Source organism: Onychostruthus taczanowskii, unplaced genomic scaffold (genome assembly GCF_017590055.1).
Source record: "Onychostruthus taczanowskii isolate IOZ18803 unplaced genomic scaffold, ASM1759005v1 scaffold20, whole genome shotgun sequence".
NCBI lineage: Eukaryota > Metazoa > Chordata > Aves > Passeriformes > Passeridae > Onychostruthus > Onychostruthus taczanowskii.
In genome coordinates, this window is record NW_024499240.1 from 14,897,219 (window position 1) to 14,914,565 (window position 17,347).

A 17,347-nucleotide genomic window follows, 5' to 3' on the forward strand; every position below is an offset into this window, starting at 1 on the left:
TTCATTAGAATAGAAAATCTATTTCAATTAAATAGCTTAAATTTTGGTGCCCTGTTTAGGTTTTTTTTTCTTGGAAGCTCAGAACTGAGAGCACTGTCCTTGGCAGTGTTTCAGCCGCAGGACTGAGGCGCTTGGCGCTTCTCTTGCAACCTCAGCTTCTTGAATCTGCATATTCAAGCACGTCACCTTTTTTAAGATGCCAGAAAACAAAAAGACAACAGCAGAGAGCCGAGCCAGAGGCAGCACTAGGGGCCCGCGGCACGGAAAGCCGCGCTCACGGCTGCCGGGGCGCCACCCGCGGTGCCCGGGAGCCGAGGCCGCGGCACCGGGCGCTGCCCGCCCGGGAGCCCCTCCTGCTCCGCCGGGCACCGGCGGTGGCGGGGCCGGGGCCGCCCCCGGGGCGGGCCGGGCGGAGGCGGTGCCGCCGCCGCGTACAAAAGGCGCTGCGCCGCCGCTTCCCAGCCCGAGGCTTTCGGCGGCTCTGAGTACCGAGCCGGGCGTCGAGCGGCGCTCGGCCCCTCCGCGGCGGAGCGTCCCCGCCGTCCGCGGCGCATAAGGCCAAGGCTTTCCGACTTCAGCTACAGTGCTAGCTAAGTCGGGGAAGGCAACACGGAGCGAAGCCGCGTGTCCCCCCTCTTCTCTCGGCAGCGGCGGAGCGGGCCGGCATGGCGCGGGCAGCGGAGCCGGAGGGCCGGCGGCGCGGCGGTCAGTGCGGACGGGCCGCCTCCCGAGCGGCTCCCGGGCGCGGAGCGGGCGCGGGTGACCGGGCGGGGCTGCCCGCGGGTGGGGGGCACCAAATCGCGCCGTGTCCCGGTGGCGCCTCCGCTCTCAGAACGGTGTCCACGGCCGCGAGCTGTGCCTGCTGTACCGAAATGCGGTGGATGTGGCCGCATTTGCTTTAGCATCTGTTTCTTATTTCTCATTTAGGATCTGTGATTGCCTATTTTACGTCTGCAAAGTTTCTTCTTTATCTTGGACATGCACTGTCCACTTGGGTAAGTAAAATACTGGCCTGGTAGAAGTAGGATTTTATTAATCTGGCTATGATTTACCTGAGCTTTATTGATGCTTTGCAAAAATCTTTACAAATTAGCACACCACCGTAGAGGTCTTGTTACAACACCTTGCTGTTAAGAGTTCAAAATCTTTACAAGATATGTTGCAGTAGGTTTAGTTTTAGTGCAGAGTAGTGCAGTCCCAAAAGTCCCAAATTTTTGGTGGGACTGGTTCTGACTTTTTAATGTTTTTTAATAACTATAGACCCAGTGAGACTCCTTATAGAGGAGCAGAATGAGAGACAGCCCATTGCAGCATTTTATATAAAGGACTCATATTTACTAATGGGAAATGCTCAGTGTTTACAATGAACTCAGTACTACCACTCACTAGCTAACTTGTTGACAGCATCGGGTGTTGTCCTCTGTAAAATCACTTGCCTCCTGAAATGATTTCCTTCTGTGCTAATATAACTTACTATACCAGATTTACTCACTTAAAGAATACTAAAAAGAAGCTACCTTAAGATATGCACTAAAAATAGACAGTCTGATTCTGTTCCACAGAATAAAATTAAGAATATGTGTGTATTTTAGCACAATCTTAAGTCTCCATACAATGGCTTGGTTCAAAAATAAATGGAAGGTTTCCCCCCACTTTCTGTGTTCTGTGTGTTGGAACATTGGGGTTGGTTTGATGTATGTGTTGAACGAATGGCTGATCTCCAGTTACAACAGCTCATGCCTGACTCCGGGGCTTCTTGCTTTCGCTAACCTGAAAGGTCGTACTGATGTTTCTCTTAATGAAAGAAGTCTTTGAGTGGTATCAAATGTTTGTTTAAACAAATGCAATATTATGGCAGTTTTTAGTATTAAAAAGCAGCAAGCCAAACTGCTCCTTCAGAGGTCAGGGCTTATTGCCTGCTGCAGTTTTTGTCAGTCATGCCCACAACGTGCCTCACTGGCAATTTGGCCAGCCCTGCTTACTCCTCTCTGACCAGTGAGTGCTTCACAGCTCTGTGGGGGGCTTGTTCTGAGTCCCTGACTGAAGGTGGCAAAGCAGAGTTAGATAGACTACAGGATGTGTCTTTAGCAATATTCATGTAACCTGGTCAGGTCCTGTTGGGTTTTGTGCTGAAAAGCTTGACTCAAAAAAAACCGCAACCAAATCTGCTCAAATAACAGAAGTTATTCTGCATTAGCTTATTTTGACAGAACTGAGTGTGGGACTTCACCTTTTGTATCTCCTAAGCTTTGGTGTTCCTGTAATGTGCAGGTTTTTGCTACCAGAAGCAGAATACCTGAATCTTCGGAGCACGAAGTAGTAGATCATCTTTGTTTTAGAATGGCTCTGTATACAACACAAAACCCAAGAGAAATGGGGTTTTGCTGTAATTGAGAGCTGATTAAGTTTGTGTTACTATGCCATTCCCAAATGCCAAGAGAAGCTGTAAATTATTAAACATGTCACATCTCCAGAAATGTTCAGACTTCAACAAAGTCTAGACTCTGTTGGGCCCTTGCTCAGTCAAGTATTTGAATGTGTGCCTGGCCTCAGGGATCTTAATAGTCTGGCCAGCAATGCTGCACTGGAGTCTCAGACCTTATGCTGTTGCTGTGTATCCTCAGCAATAAAGAGGGAGCAGCATGGAACTGGCTTCACCTTGTTGGTGTCGGGTCTAATGTTTGCCAGGAGTTCAGCTGATTGCAACTTCCCAGCCTTATCTGTGCTCCTCAGGAGGCTGTCAGTAGGTGGTAGCCTGGCTATTCCTCACCTTGTTGGCTTCAGTTCTGACATGGATTGTATACATTCAGTATAAGGTAATTATAAGGGCAGTTATAATTACAGAAGGGGAGGAGCTGTCTTTAAAAGGATAGTGATACTGAACAGCTGTAGCTATTTACAAGTGTTCAAAACACTACATTTTGAGACATTTTAAAGTGGGACTAAGTGTATGTAATCAAGGATCTGCCTGTTTCTGAAAACAATATTTGTTGTTCAGATTTCAGTAGCTCTTAGCTTGAAATGACATACCTGCTACAAAGCTCTGCGACTCACTAATATTGTTCTTCTCCTTTATCTATTCTTTGATTTTTAATTCTTGAAAGGAAATCATACTTTCTGGTTGTAACAGCTGTGGTTTCCCCAAAAATTTTCTCTGTGGGTTGACCTGATCAAAATACTCTGGGTAAATGTGTTGGATCCAGTTGAACAATGTTCACAGGCTCTCAGATAAGTGTACAGCAAAACCATGATATCTTTGGAGTCAGAGGAACCTTTTCATGAGTTTGAAGTGCGATTCAGTTTTTCACTCCAACAGTAGTGACTGGCACTGACTTGCATATGCATAGGTTTTTTTCAAAAAATGCCTTCATTTTGTCACACTCCAGTAACTGAAACATCTGTGCATAAAGAAAAAACCCAAACTTAATATAAAAGTATTTTTCAGATAATTTTTCTAGCTCAATAAACAGTTATCTGGGTTAATTCACCTGCAGGTATTTTAAGTCAAATTTTATAAAGTAGCATCTCAGGTCATATTAAGTGAAAGCTGGAATCAGGAAATTATATGCCTGTGGATTCATTGCTGGGATATTTTATATATATTTCTACTAACTAACCTCAGAATGTAAGTGGAACAGATTTATAGAAGGCTTTAGGTGTCTCTTAAGTGAAAAATTGTTTATGATATATAAGAGGAGACACAAGATGATCATGCTTATAGTAGCATTTGTCATTGGATTTAGTTAAAAAAAGTTGCAAAATACCCTGGGGTTTTTATTCGAAAACATGGACTTTTTCTTTCCGTGATTGGAGTATAGTTTTTTGCAGCCTGTGTTTAAGGAAACAAGTATCAAAGTTTACATGTTACAATGTTTGCAGAAAACTCCAGTGAACTCAAATAACATTAAAAGGCAAGTGCTTTTTGTGTCTATAATATACTGAGGGCTAATCACACTTTGCAGTTATTTTGACCCTCCAAATAGTATGGTTTTTTTGTAGCTTTTGATTGCTGTGTTACATGGTAAGTTAGATGTGGCTGGCTTTTATTTTTAAAAGTTCTTTTATGTTACACCTCCTCCAGCCCTTCTGAATATTTGAGGTCCTTAGAAATTTGTACTCTTTGCTGTATCACATAGCAACTATTTGCTTAAGATAAGGCAACAGAAGAAAACAGTTTCATGTTTGGTTTGTAGGAGACTAATGTTAGGGACCCTTATTAAACAACCTGTGTGCCCCAGAGTGGTATGAATGATTTCTATTCATCTGGGTTTTTTACTGATTACAGAAAGGATTTTCTGTCATGTAATGCTGCAATATGTTCAAAAGTTAAGTGAGATGTGACAAAAAAACCTCCATGTATTTATTAGCAAACCTAAGCATGTTTTGAATAGAATGAAAATGACTTCACTTGGATGTGTTTAACAATTTGGGCATCCTTTTTGTACCTGTAGCAAGTGGTTATCAGGACGTGAATGTGTTTTATTTTAAGCACTAGGTTAAATTAGCAATAGGCTGAACAGCAGTGAGTTTACAGCAGGTTAAATGAGATATCCTGTTCTAACTCCTCTGAGTAATATGCCAGTGCTGAACACTAAAAACAGCTGAAGTCCATTGATTTTTAGAAACTTCAGTTAACATTTACCTATATCTGTCCAGAATTGTATGATGGCTTGTTTCCACTTGACTCACTCTTGTGTTGTAAAGCTGCAGTTAAGCTTTGATCATCTAAGAGCAAGCTGCTGCCTTGAAAAGTTATTTAAGTAGTGATGGTAAATCTGTTGTTAATATTTGATCTGTGCCGGGGAATTTGTGTAAGCTTTTTGAAGCTTGTTGGATGTGGCTGGTGACAGACTTTGTCCAGTAATATACTAATAGAAAATATCTTGGATTTTTGGATTTGTGGTATTACAAACTGTAATGATCCACTTGATTAGGATAGATGATCTTAATGACACTGGGATAAAATCAATGGTGACAGGATGTATCAATCAATGAACCTCCTAAGAAACCAACAACCACAAAAACCCCTCACCACCTCTGTACATGTGACAAACCTCTATTTTAGTCCAGACTTTTGACAGAGCTTTAGTAAAATAGTGAACCTGTGTACCTCTAAAGAGCAACCAGTAATGTTGTGTATGTTCTCTACTCTTAAGGGAGATCGTATGTGGCATTTTGCTGTGTCTGTGTTCCTGGTTGAACTTTATGGAAACAGCTTGCTCCTGACTGCGGTCTATGGCCTGGTCGTGGCGGGATCAGTGCTTCTCCTGGGAGCCCTTATTGGAGACTGGGTGGACAAGAACTCCAGGCTCAAAGGTTAGATGCCTAGAGCAGGTTATTTACCTTCCAAATTCATGTTAAAAAGGTGAAGCTGACAGAGCCCAATATGAGAATGGGGCTTGCTCATCTCTTCTAAGAAGGGCAGATGGTCTCAGAGTGGTGATGGTTATACAGAGATACTCAAAGGCAAGAGGAAAACAGTTTTAAGTGATGATGTGTTTGTTACTCAGGCTAAAAACCCCTGTGATGTGTATGGAAACACTGAAGGTAAAAACTGTGTAACTTTAAGGCCTACAAACCAAATCCTGTTTACATAAAACATTAACATACACTTGTATTTTTGTTGTCTTTTGTCTGGATACAAAAACGTTTCACTTAAGTTTAAACATACTGCATTTGTATTAAGCATATTGTATATATGCCCTAGTCTGTTTTAAAAATAAAATGGGATCAAGTTCTTCAAATGGATTTTTACTTTCCAAAAATTTTCAAAATAGTATTCCTTCCATGGTAGGTTGGAGATGAATTTTAGAGGCTTGAGCTAGGTTTTTGCTACTTGAAACATACTGTCAACATTTAAACAGGGACTTAGATTGAGAGAAGACCTACTCTGAGTGCAAATCAAGAGCTACAATGTTACATTAGACATTAGTTTGTTTCTCTAAGACAATGGAAGACTCAGAATTTACTGTAAAGTATACTTTTGCCACTTATGTTTTGGGGGAGAGTAGGGAAACAAGGATATTTAATAAATCTGTGTGTTCCTTAATTATGTCCACCTTAAAGCTATGGTTAGCTCATTCTTATCTTCATAACTGTTGCTCTCTGTTTGGTTTAAAACAGTGGCTCAGACATCCTTGATTGTGCAGAATTCATCTGTCATCCTGTGTGGTGTTATCCTGATGATTATCTTCTTGTTTAAGACACAGCTCTTGACATTATACCACGGATGGCTTCTTGTGAGTGCTTCAACTTGTTAATAAGAAATTAATTTGTGAAGAAACTTTGGGAGGCATGGGAGATGGATAAATTTTTATCTTCATCTTTAATTCTTTAATCTGTACAGACGTTTCTGGGAGCCAAAACTGGCAAATGAACTGCACTTGTTAGGTAAATAGAGATGATGATTGTTTTCTGCCAGGAATTGTAGACTTGATCTTGTTTTGTGAAGAATAATGCTGAAATGTATGGAATCAAATATAGAAGTCTTTTCTGCTTGTGTAGAAAGTGGAGATGTCTATCAGTTTTCTCACATTATAACTCTTTCCCCTCATCTCTCTAGACATTGTGCTATATCCTGGTTATCACAATAGCAAATATTGCCAATTTGGCCAGCACTGCCACAGCGATCACAATTCAGAGGGACTGGATTGTTGTGGTTGCAGGGGAAGACAGAAGCAAACTGGCAGGTGAAATATATTGCCTTTATAATACCTTGCATGTCTTACTTTCCAAGCTTGATTTTATTTTTGTTTTAAGACTAGAGTTTTACAGAGATCAGTGCATCTTTGAATTCCAGATATTATGAGAAAACGTCAAGTAAAATGGCAGCCTTTGTTTTGCTCTTCCTTGCTCTGGACTACAGCTGCTGAGATCACAAATTACTGTTGTGATTACAATTCAGTTAGGCATCCCCAAACTTGTTTTGCCCTCCTCTTAGTCCTGCTGCAGCTCTGTTAGGAAAACTAGTCTTGCTGAACAAGCCAAGTGTTGCAATACTTTATTTTTAGGTCCCTGGAATGAAACGGAGAGAACTCTTGCGTAACTGGGCTCCTCTCATAGGGATCAAAGAAAGATGCATGAGAATGGAGTCCAGAACAGTTAAGTGGGTATATTAGGAAATTGCCACTAGGTAATACTGTGCATACAGGCACATTTGAAACATTGCATTTCTCTAGCATTAGATGTCTAACTCAGAGCTATGAGCTTTCCTTCTGTTGGAATTGGAAGCTCTGCTTTCCTTTGACAGTGGGTACTTTTGAGCATAGACTACAGACAAAATACTTCCTAGGCAAAAGATTATGTTTTTTCTTCTCCCTCTGTGCTCTGCACTTGGACAGTGGCATTGGTACTACAAGGAGAGAGAATTAATTTCCATTTATATCCTATTGCGGCTTGGTAGTCATGAGACTTCTTGGATGTGAGAGATTGGGACTCCCACTGAGGATGCACGAGGCAAGTTACACCTAAGGGTGTATAACAGTCTTTGGCTGTGCTGCTCCTCTGATTGTAACAGAGTGTGGGAAGCAGCATTCTTTGTCATGAGTTTGGTCAGGCTGTATGGGCTCTGAATGAACCCCATAAGGGGACTTAAGCCCTCTCAGATAGAGGAACTGATACTGAACTGCAAACAAGGCACAGAGCAGTTTAACATTACCCAGACCTCTATAGCTCACCTCTATAGTTGAGATACCTTCAGGCTTAGACAGCATTTCAGCTTCTGGGCTCTAATTTTGTATAAAGCTGCCTGAATTGCCCATGAAGTTCAGAGTCCTTTTGGAAATTTCAATCCTGTATTCCATATTTTTACTTGATGTTTATCTCCAATGAGCGAATGTTATTTACCCATTTCATCCAGGAAAGGCTAATTCTTAGATGCATTAAGTGTCATACTTTTATTTCCCAGTCTACAAATTGTCCTCAATCATTTATTTTGACCTTGCAGTGCCTTTCTAGGTCATGCCTTTTGTAGAGTAGCAATACAGGTGAACTTTCTTTACACATGTGAATCACAGGTAGAAAAATAGCAGCTATCTGTAAAAGTCTTAGGTTAATGAGAACTATTAAAACTTTGTGTCAGATCTTACTCAGCAAATCATCTCCCCCCTCCCTGTCCCACATAGACACAGGAGATAAAGTACAGACCACACCTGCAGAGTGCTGCTGCCTGGGAGTCAGTCCTGCCTCTTGACTGCTTCATGAGCTCAGGCACAATTGTATGACCACTTACAATTTGTACTGAGAAATCAGGCAAGAGCTTTCTTATGACTTCTCTTATGACTTGATTGAGAATAAAAACCACTGGATTAAGCAGCTTTGTTCAACAGATTTATCTGAAGCATCCCTTCCAGGCTGAACAGGCTTGTTTTCGGTGTAACCATGCTGTGACCTGGAGACTATTGAAACTTCTTAATTTTTTTTTTTACACGTTAAGTGCTGACACTGACTTTGCAGCAAATACTGTTGTCCATCTTTGCATTGTTTCCTCTCCTCAAAAAAACATCTTAGTTATACAAGTCAGTGGAATAGGGAAATAAAAAATTAACTTCTCCTTTGTTGCCCTTGATTAGTTTTCCTACTCATTCTTTGTACCTTTTCTGAGTGGAATTATAGCTCAACCCAAAAAAAGGTTAGTTGTTGGAATTTTTAAAGCCAAATATTATGCAAGTATCTCCCTTAACTATTTGGCTGAGGGTTAACTAGGTTAACTTTGAATTGACTTTGAAATTGAGTAATCCAAATGTTTCTTTGAGGACTAATTCTCTACAGATTCAATAAAGCAGTTTCATACTGATGTAGAATTTCACTTGGCCTTCACAAGCTCTAGTTTTACAGTAGGACTCTAAAAGGGCCTCATGTGTGAAACCACTGCCTAGCAATTTGTAGGAGTGGAAGAATGGCACTATTAATTGGAAGCTTACAGGAACCCAGATGGTTTAATGACAGTAAAGTAGATAAGATTGAGGGTGAGGCATTCCCTAGCAGCGAATGAAAGATGCATTTGTGCTGAGAATGGGTTGCTTGTTTTGACTGTAAACATCAAAGGACCAGAAAGGAGTGAGGACTTTGCTCAGTAAGATCTAAGGATGCCTACAGCTGCCATCAACCAATGTGACTTCACAAGGAAATGTAAAAGCCATTTCAAAGTTCTGCTGCTATCACAGTGGTTCTTTGGCCACCAGTTATTAGAAGTGAATGGAGGAGGCTAAGAAATACGTGTTCCAATGCTGGGAGATAGATTATGATCTTCCCAAGAAACATTTCCACCTTCTGAGATTCCTGAAGCTGTAGCTTTGAGTGTTACAGGGCTAGAGCTCAGAGTCCACAGTATCAGTGCTGTGTAAAAGTGATCTCATGATGAGCAGTTTTACCTGATCTCACGATGAACAGGACTATGCTGCCACTGTAAACCCAGCATGCTAAACCTGGGAGACCTTATGCAGCCAAAACTGGCAGGAGTAGGGTTTTGGCTTACAAACACCTTGGTTGATTGCAGTGAACTTAAATATTGAAACAGTCTGAAGGTCCCTCTAGTTCATTCTGGAACCAGTTGCAATTGGAGCAAGACTTGTAGCTTTACCTTCATACATGTGCAATTCAATTATGTCAATGAATATTTCACTGTAAGTGTTCACCAGTAATTTCATCATCAAATAATTTCTGACAGATATGAATGCCACAATAAGAAGAATTGATCAGCTGACCAATATCTTGGCCCCAATGGCTGTTGGTCAGATAATGACATTTGGCTCCCCCATGATTGGCTGTGGATTCATTTCTGGCTGGAATCTGATGTCAATGTGTGTGGAATATCTGCTGCTCTGGAAGGTTTATCAGAAAACCCCTACTCTGGCTCACAAATCTGCAAAAGTGGAAGCATCGGAACTGAAACAGCTGAATGTAAAGAAAGGTATTGAAAACACATAAATGTAACTGTTCAAATTCACTGCATGTTCATTGCATCAGTCAAGCCAAATGTTGACTTTTGTCTTCCACAGGCACTGCTTTGAGGCTAAATAGCTTTCTACTCCTAGCTTGCAGATTTCAGGTTTGGGGTATAGATACCAGAGACTCTAATCTAAGCAACACCACTTTGTGCAGCTTTTTGAGGAATTCCATAAAATGCAGACAAACAATGAATTGTCTTCTCTTTGTTAACCCTTAGAGTAAGTCTGTCTTGTAACTTCAGGCTGATCATCAGGAATACTCCTGTCCATCTATACTATAGCTGATAAGCTGGACTAGGCCCTTGGCTCTGTAGTGTCTACAGCCTCTGTAAGACTACTCCTTGCTAACTCATCTCTGCTTACACACAGTACTAACAGGCTTTCAGGAGATTCTAGAATAGATGGTCATACTTCTATTCTGGCATGATGGTATGATTTTTACATGCTCCAGGAAATGGTGGAGAAAAAAATAAACACTTTTGGCCCTCAGCTCTGCTTCCTTGGCCAAGCAGTACAAGTGGGATTTGCAATGTAGATGACTGTGGCTATTACTATAAGTAACACTAAAATTAATATTAAAGTGACTTTAGATAGACTCAGTATCAGAAATTTAAATTCAGAAGCAGACGTTTTATTGTGAAGTAGTAGAAATGTCAGCTGCTGAAATACTAAGCTCAAGTGTTTCCCCATTTTTAAGGTAGTAGTATATGAATACTACCGAAAGCTCATGTTATGGCCCCCCAGCTGTAATATAGGTGATGGGGTTTTGTTTGGATTTTGTTATTGGGTATTTTAGGGTTTTTTTGAAATATGAAGAATTCCTGGGTTTTGTTTAAATGCTAACAAACAATCTTGTCTCAATATATGGTGTTAGAAAGCTGCTGTTAAAACTACTGAAGAGATCTATCCTCCCAGCCATCAGATCCATGGTGGTAACAGCTGTTCCAGTGAGCTGTTGGACCAGGCTGATGGCAGTTGGGTATTGGAGAACAAGAGAGTGTAGAATGCTCCCCAGCTTTGGAACCGGCTCTGAAATCCTTCTGAGGAATGAAGCATTTAGCCAATGTCAATATGTAGGAAACACTTACTAATCTTTGCTGTTGCAGTGTTCTGATGTTGTTAGAAGACTTCTGCTTTTAAAAGTTGCTGAAGTGCTTCATGCGTCTCACTTGCTGTATGTGGAGTTAGTTCGGAACTTAATAGTGTAAAAGCACTGCTCAGGCACCCAGACATTTGTGGAATTTCTATCCTCCTTACTAGAGTAAATGGCGCTGTGATTTTTGGATGTTTGTTTATGATCAGTGGAAGTGCCTTTTTCCTTTATTGCAGTACAAATGGACTTGTACAAATGCATAGGTTTTTGGTTTGTTTGGGGTTTCTCTAAGTCAAGCTTTGAAAGCTTTTGACTCTGGACAGGCTTCAGCCTTGACATGAGATACTGACAGATGTTTAAGTATGCCCTTTTTTCAGTCAGTGCTTTTAAGCATACAAAGCTGTATTAAAATGCCAACTGACGCTAGCATTCGTTAAGCAAATAATTTCTCTGTGGAGCTGGAGCATTCAGTCACAAGTCTAGAAGCAGGCAGTGCTTTTTCCTATCACTGTTTAATTAATTAAACTGATAGGGATAAACTTTACTTGATCTTACTCCCCAGGTAGGATTTAAGAGTGCTTTAAGTGCTTTTAATTTAGGTAATTAAGAGAGCTTGGCAGTGGAGTTTGACTGATGCACGTCTGCAGTAGCGAGCTTATGGCAAACAGTCATCTGTTGCTTTACACCGTGATTTTGCAGGCAGGAGTGTATCTGACAGCTGCATTTCTGTTTACAGAGAGTGACATGAAGCCTGCTGAAGGAGTGCAGTTAATTATTGAGAAAGATGTAGTTGGCTTTGAGCCCCAGCAGGAGAAGGAAGTCGGCTGCGCTGCCCGGATTGCCGAACCTTTCATAACCTTCCGGGACGGATGGGTTGCGTACTACAACCAGCCAGTGTTCCTTGCGGGCATGGGCCTTGCATTTCTCTATATGACTGTCCTGGGATTCGATTGTATCACTACAGGCTATGCATACACTCAGGGACTGAGTGGCTCCGTGCTAAGCCTCCTCATGGGTGCCTCAGCAGTCACTGGAATCCTGGGAACAGTAGCTTTCACTTGGCTTCGGCGCAAATGTGGCCTCATTCGCACGGGCCTTATTTCTGGAGTTGCTCAGTTTGCTTGTCTGATCTTATGTGCCATCTCTGTGTTTATGCCTGGAAGTCCTATGGATTTGACTGTTTCTCCATTTGCTGACATCAGTGCCAGGCTGTTTGAAAATGAGCCATTGCCTACTATAGCATCTCCAGAACCTGAAATGATTTTTGCAACTGGAATGCCCAACTTGTTAAACGGGTCTATTGCTCCTGCTAACAGTGACCCAGAGATGAGTCCTGAGCCCGTGCCTTTAATCTCTGTTAGTCTCCTGTTTGCAGGAGTCATTGCTGCTAGAGTTGGTAAGTATTACATCTCTATTACAATTTGGTTTAATATCTGCTTTTAAGTCTAAAAAAATTAGTTACTGTGCCTGTCAATTAAATACAATTGATTTTAGCAGTAGAGGCAATAACTGGAATGTTATATCTTGTTTCTGGGGCTAGTTGATTGTACTTCACATAAAAATGAAATCATCCTGCAATAATATCACTAGTACAAAGACTGCAGTGCTAACTCCATGTATATTTTATGTCACTAATGGAGAAAAGTTACCACATTTGGAGATGATTATAATGTATTTTTTGGAAAGCTTATCTCTAAATTATTTTTGTTCACAACCCAACCAAGTGAAACCACTTGTTACTAGGAAACAGCACCAAACACATCTGCTGTGAAAACCTTCACATTTCAGAGTTTACTAAATTAATCAATTTATTTAAATTGTCTTGGTGTTTAGAAGGGAAGCTTTGATTTGGATGACAGCTTAAGTTTTTGAGGTATTGTTGGTTAGCATAATATTAGTATCTGTCAACAGAATAGGCAGTCAAATATAGAAATGTAATGAACAGCAGTGGTCATCTGTAGAATCATTATCTTTAATTTCTGCAGTTTTTGCTGAATTCTGGAGGAATAAAATACTTAATTCACATGTATTTAAGTTTTTTTGCAAGATAAGCTTTTAAAGCTGAGTCATGAATAGACTAAACCAGTATGGAAGTCAATGTCACACATCTGAAATTATTGTGTATTCTGCATAGTTTAAAAGATGTTTGGTGGTTTTTTGTGCAGAACTTTAGTGATTGCACCTAGCATGAATACACTCTAAATTGCTGTAAGCCAGCTATTTAAACAAGGAAAGGATGAGTAAAACATTGGCTCAATAGTCATGATGAAATAGGATGTGATGGGCAACTTCATGTGTCAAGTTAATTTATGTATTGTTTAGTGAAATTTTTTGTAAAAGGAATGTAAATTGCTCTTGACTGTGAGTGTGAAATGAGTTCTAGTCAACAAATGGATGTCTTGTGCTGTGCATTTTTGGTAGAAGTGAGTGCCTGGAAGGATGAATTGAATTATGCCAGTGATGTGTTTGCCATGGGAAGCCCAGCAGTATGGATAACTGTTTTCTCTCTCCATAGGCCTTTGGTCCTTTGATTTGACTGTCACACAGTTACTCCAAGAAAACGTCATAGAATCTGAAAGAGGCATCATAAACGGTGTCCAAAACTCCATGAATTATCTTCTTGACTTGCTGCACTTCATCATGGTCATCTTGGCCCCAAACCCTGAAGCTTTTGGCTTATTGGTGCTTATTTCTGTGTCTTTTGTTGCAATGGGCCACATAATGTACTTCAGATTTGCCCAAAAAAGCTTGGGAAAACAACTTTTTGTTTGTCACACTCCTGATCCCAAAGCAGCCCCTGACAGTTCACCACCTGGTAATACATCTACTGTCTGAAAGGATCCACTTCTCTTTACTAACTTTGCTTCACAAATACCATGGTTAAGCACATATACTTCCTTTTATGACCCTGTTTGAGGTGTTTCTCTAGAGTTGAATGCATAACTTAGCTCTTTGGGGAAGCCCATGAGACAAAATTCATCTTGTAGTGACCCTGTAAATGTTTCCTGTTTGGCAGAGTATAGCCGGGATGGTTCTTGACAGCTGCAGTATCAAAGGTTCCCCACTAGTCTGGTGTTTGATCACAAAAAATACTGTTCAAGTTCCATGGGTGGCCCCCACAGTGTGGTTAAGTGGTTATACATACTCAATTTACCATGTATTTTGAACAATTCTTGTGTCCATTGAGTAAAATGTAGTCTTGACCTTCTTTTTAGTTACTTCAGAATCACTTTTTATACAGTATTTGATTGTTTGGAGTTTTTCTCCAATATTCCTTTACTATGAACAGTTCTGCTCACCTTTATTCTTAAACTGGTATAAACATCCTCTCTAAACATTGGACTTAGAGGGGACCCACAAGGACCACCAAACTCACAATATTCTATGATCCTTTTTGGATTCTTCTAATAAACAGACTTTTTTTCCCCAAAACCTTTATAGTATTTTATGTTTTGGTTTAACTTTATGGAAACACCTTTGCAGGTTTTTTGCATGTTTCCTTACAAATTAGAATACTGTTAGGTACAAGATATTGTATTACACTTTTGTTGCACTTCTTAGAGTAAAACAGCCTCATTTAGCAGAAGCTATTGATGTACTATTACAAAGCATGGCTTTTAAATTGCAAATGGCAGGTTTGCTCGGGTTTAATGTAGCAGAAAGTGCTAAGGTCAGGAGTACTGGTACAGAAAGATAAATTCTAGTGCTAACTTAGTTTTTGCCTCAGAGTACAAGCAGCTTTAGTTAATTTTCCAATATATCAGGCTTTAATGGGGTTTCTGAAAACAATTGCATTTAGAAATACTTAATATTTCATGCAAAAGGTGGATTACTTGCATTTATCTGATGTGTATGTGAATTTTGACTTTGTTCTAAAATACTGCTAAACCAATGAGATGATGGATTGAGAGGCCCTCAAAAGCAACTTCAGAGCAATGAAAGTGATACATCCCCTCTGTTCAATAAGTTCTTGCATTTTTTTTGTTAGTTTTGTTGGGTTTTTTTTACCCTGCATGTGAACTAACACAGTATTTCCATAGTCATTAACCCAATGTGCACTTTTGTGGAAGCTATGCACTTTGCTTTCTCAGTAGAGTTGAACCTGGTGGTGTTCTGAGTTTTCTTATGGCTTGGCAGTCTGACTTCTAAATTTAATTACTGGTAAAATATTTGTTTGCAGAATAAGTAGTATGTGAAAACATAATGTCAGCAACTTGTCAAAAGTATCCTCTGTAACTTTTAAGGGTTTTTTTAATTTTAGGTTCTGTCCTTGACAGTCATGTATGTTGCCAGACTCAACCCTGGAATGTAAGTGTGTGAACTCCATTGAAATTAAAGGCGTTACACCAGGGCTGAATCAAGGCCAGTCATCACAAATTTTGTAACAATTACATTATCCATCAAAGTATGTAAAGAACCTCTAGTGGCTTTAGTCTCAGATACAGTGTTTTGTAAGAGGTGTGAAATGGAATGACTGGGAATCCAGTATAAAACCAATGCACTTGTAGCCCATAGTTTTCAATAACTGGATGTAATGATTTTTCTCCTCTAATGGACCAAACCTAATAATTACTCTATGTTGCTGAAAGCTTCTCAGGGATGTTTTCACTAGGTTTATAAGTGTTTATACTTTGACCAAGCATTTGGGTTTTGTTTTGATATAATAAAGTAAAATATGTAATTTAGAGTAGGTTTAAAATTTGTGACTCAATCCTGAGTGTAACTTAAGGGAATTTTGCCATCAGCAGAATTTGTCAGAAGACAAATAAAACAAGCTTATCTAGATTTGTAGAGTAAATATGTCCAAAGGATAGCTTTATGTGGTATATGATAATTACACTTGTAACTAAAATAGCTCTGATTTGCCAAATATATTTTCTCATGTGTATATAATTTAAATTGGGACCAGATTTTAATTTTGTTAAATATAAATAAATGTAGTCCAAATGTCAGTGAATGCCTCTACACTGCACTTTGAAAAACATCTGAATGCCACTGTATACCTTGGACTCATTGGCCATCAGGGAAACAAAGCTGAAAATGCAGCTTTTTTTTTTGTGCTGTCTGCAGTGCACAGAACCCAGGGTGCCTCAAATGTAATGCTGTAGCACTAAGCACCAGCCATCCCAGAGAGGATGTATTTCTCAAGTCTAGAAAGCTCCAAAAACATGATAGAGCTGGGAGCATGCCATGTTCCTGCCTGTTTCCGAAGGCTTTTTTTTTTTTTTTGCCCTTTCTCCAAGAACAATTTAGTCTTGTTTAATTTGAGCAGCAATTTGTTTCATAAATAGTTCCACTAGATAGTGCAGTACTATTAGGAGAGGACTGGAGCTTTGAATTTGGTAAACATGATGTGGTTAGGATTCATATGTGCACATCACAGCTGGAAGGCAAGACAATCCTAAAACAGAAAAGTGAATGCTAGTTTGAAGAGGAACAAGGAGGCTTAAATTAGAAAACTTGTGTGTATTGGTCTGCATTGGATGTCAAAAAAATGTATGCTGCTTGAGCACAGCCTGTTTGTGTGTGAGTCCAAGATGTGTGCACACACCTGTACTCAGTAGTGCTTTGAAGCAGTGTGGAGCCTGAAGTCTTACTTAGCAGGACTTTCATTAAGTAAGCATTTTTGGCCTTGTATTTATTTATTTTTTTTTAAAAAATGTCCAAATTGGATGAAAACTGCCCTTAAAAATGTACGCGCTAGAAATCAATCTTACCAGAATATTTTATTATACAACCTTATGCTGGACATAGTATTGATTTATGTATTACTGTTGTTAAAGCTAATTAATAAATTTGCATAAAAACTTATTTGTCTTGTATTTTTCAGTTTGTGGGTATCTGGGTATGCTACACTTAATATGGATCATTTGTAGAAAGCTTTTTTTGTGTGATGGGCTGAAACTGCCATGAAGCACAAACAAAGAGTATTGAGGAGGAAGCAAATAACAAATGTCAGAATCTTTCAATTATCTTGTTACTCTTTGGTGAATTGATTTTTATTTACCATCCACAGTGCTAAGTTAATAGATGAAGTTCTTGCAACCTCAGCCTGGATCTTGCATTTGGCAATAGAACAGTTTTGTGTCTTGGCCTGCTGAGCAACAGAAAGCAAATTATTTTACTTTGCCATGTATCTTTACCATACTGAACTTGGGATGATGGCCTTCTGTAGCAGCAACCTATAGGTGAGAGCTCTGGGGATAGGTGTGGTCAAAGTTTAGTAGTCAAGTACTTTTGAATACTAAAACCAGAATGTTTCCTATAGGACTGCTTCTGGCTTTGTGTATTTAGGATATGTATGCAC

The 17,347-nt window shown here is 39.9% G+C and overlaps 1 protein-coding gene across 1 annotated transcript; it reads left to right on the top strand.

Annotated features, from left to right (window-relative positions):
- The first annotated feature begins 471 nt into the window (after positions 1–471).
- SLC40A1 (solute carrier family 40 member 1) lies at positions 472–16,851 on the top strand. Its single transcript, XM_041403264.1, has 8 exons — positions 472–705; positions 928–995; positions 5,157–5,316; positions 6,124–6,239; positions 6,563–6,689; positions 9,668–9,910; positions 11,777–12,436; positions 13,556–16,851. Exons 1-8 carry the CDS (start codon positions 666–668, stop codon positions 13,873–13,875), a joined length of 1,734 nt encoding a protein of 577 aa, XP_041259198.1. The 5' UTR covers positions 472–665; the 3' UTR covers positions 13,876–16,851.
- The last annotated feature ends 496 nt before the right edge of the window (positions 16,852–17,347 follow it).

Coding starts and splice junctions, on each gene's coding strand:
- SLC40A1 (XM_041403264.1), top strand. CDS start 666: ATGGCGCGGGCAGCGGAGCCGGAGGGCCGGCGGCGCGGCG. Junction 706..927: donor GGAGGGCCGGCGGCGCGGCG/GTCAGTGCGGAC, acceptor TTTCTCATTTAG/GATCTGTGATTGCCTATTTT. Junction 996..5,156: donor GACATGCACTGTCCACTTGG/GTAAGTAAAATA, acceptor TCTACTCTTAAG/GGAGATCGTATGTGGCATTT.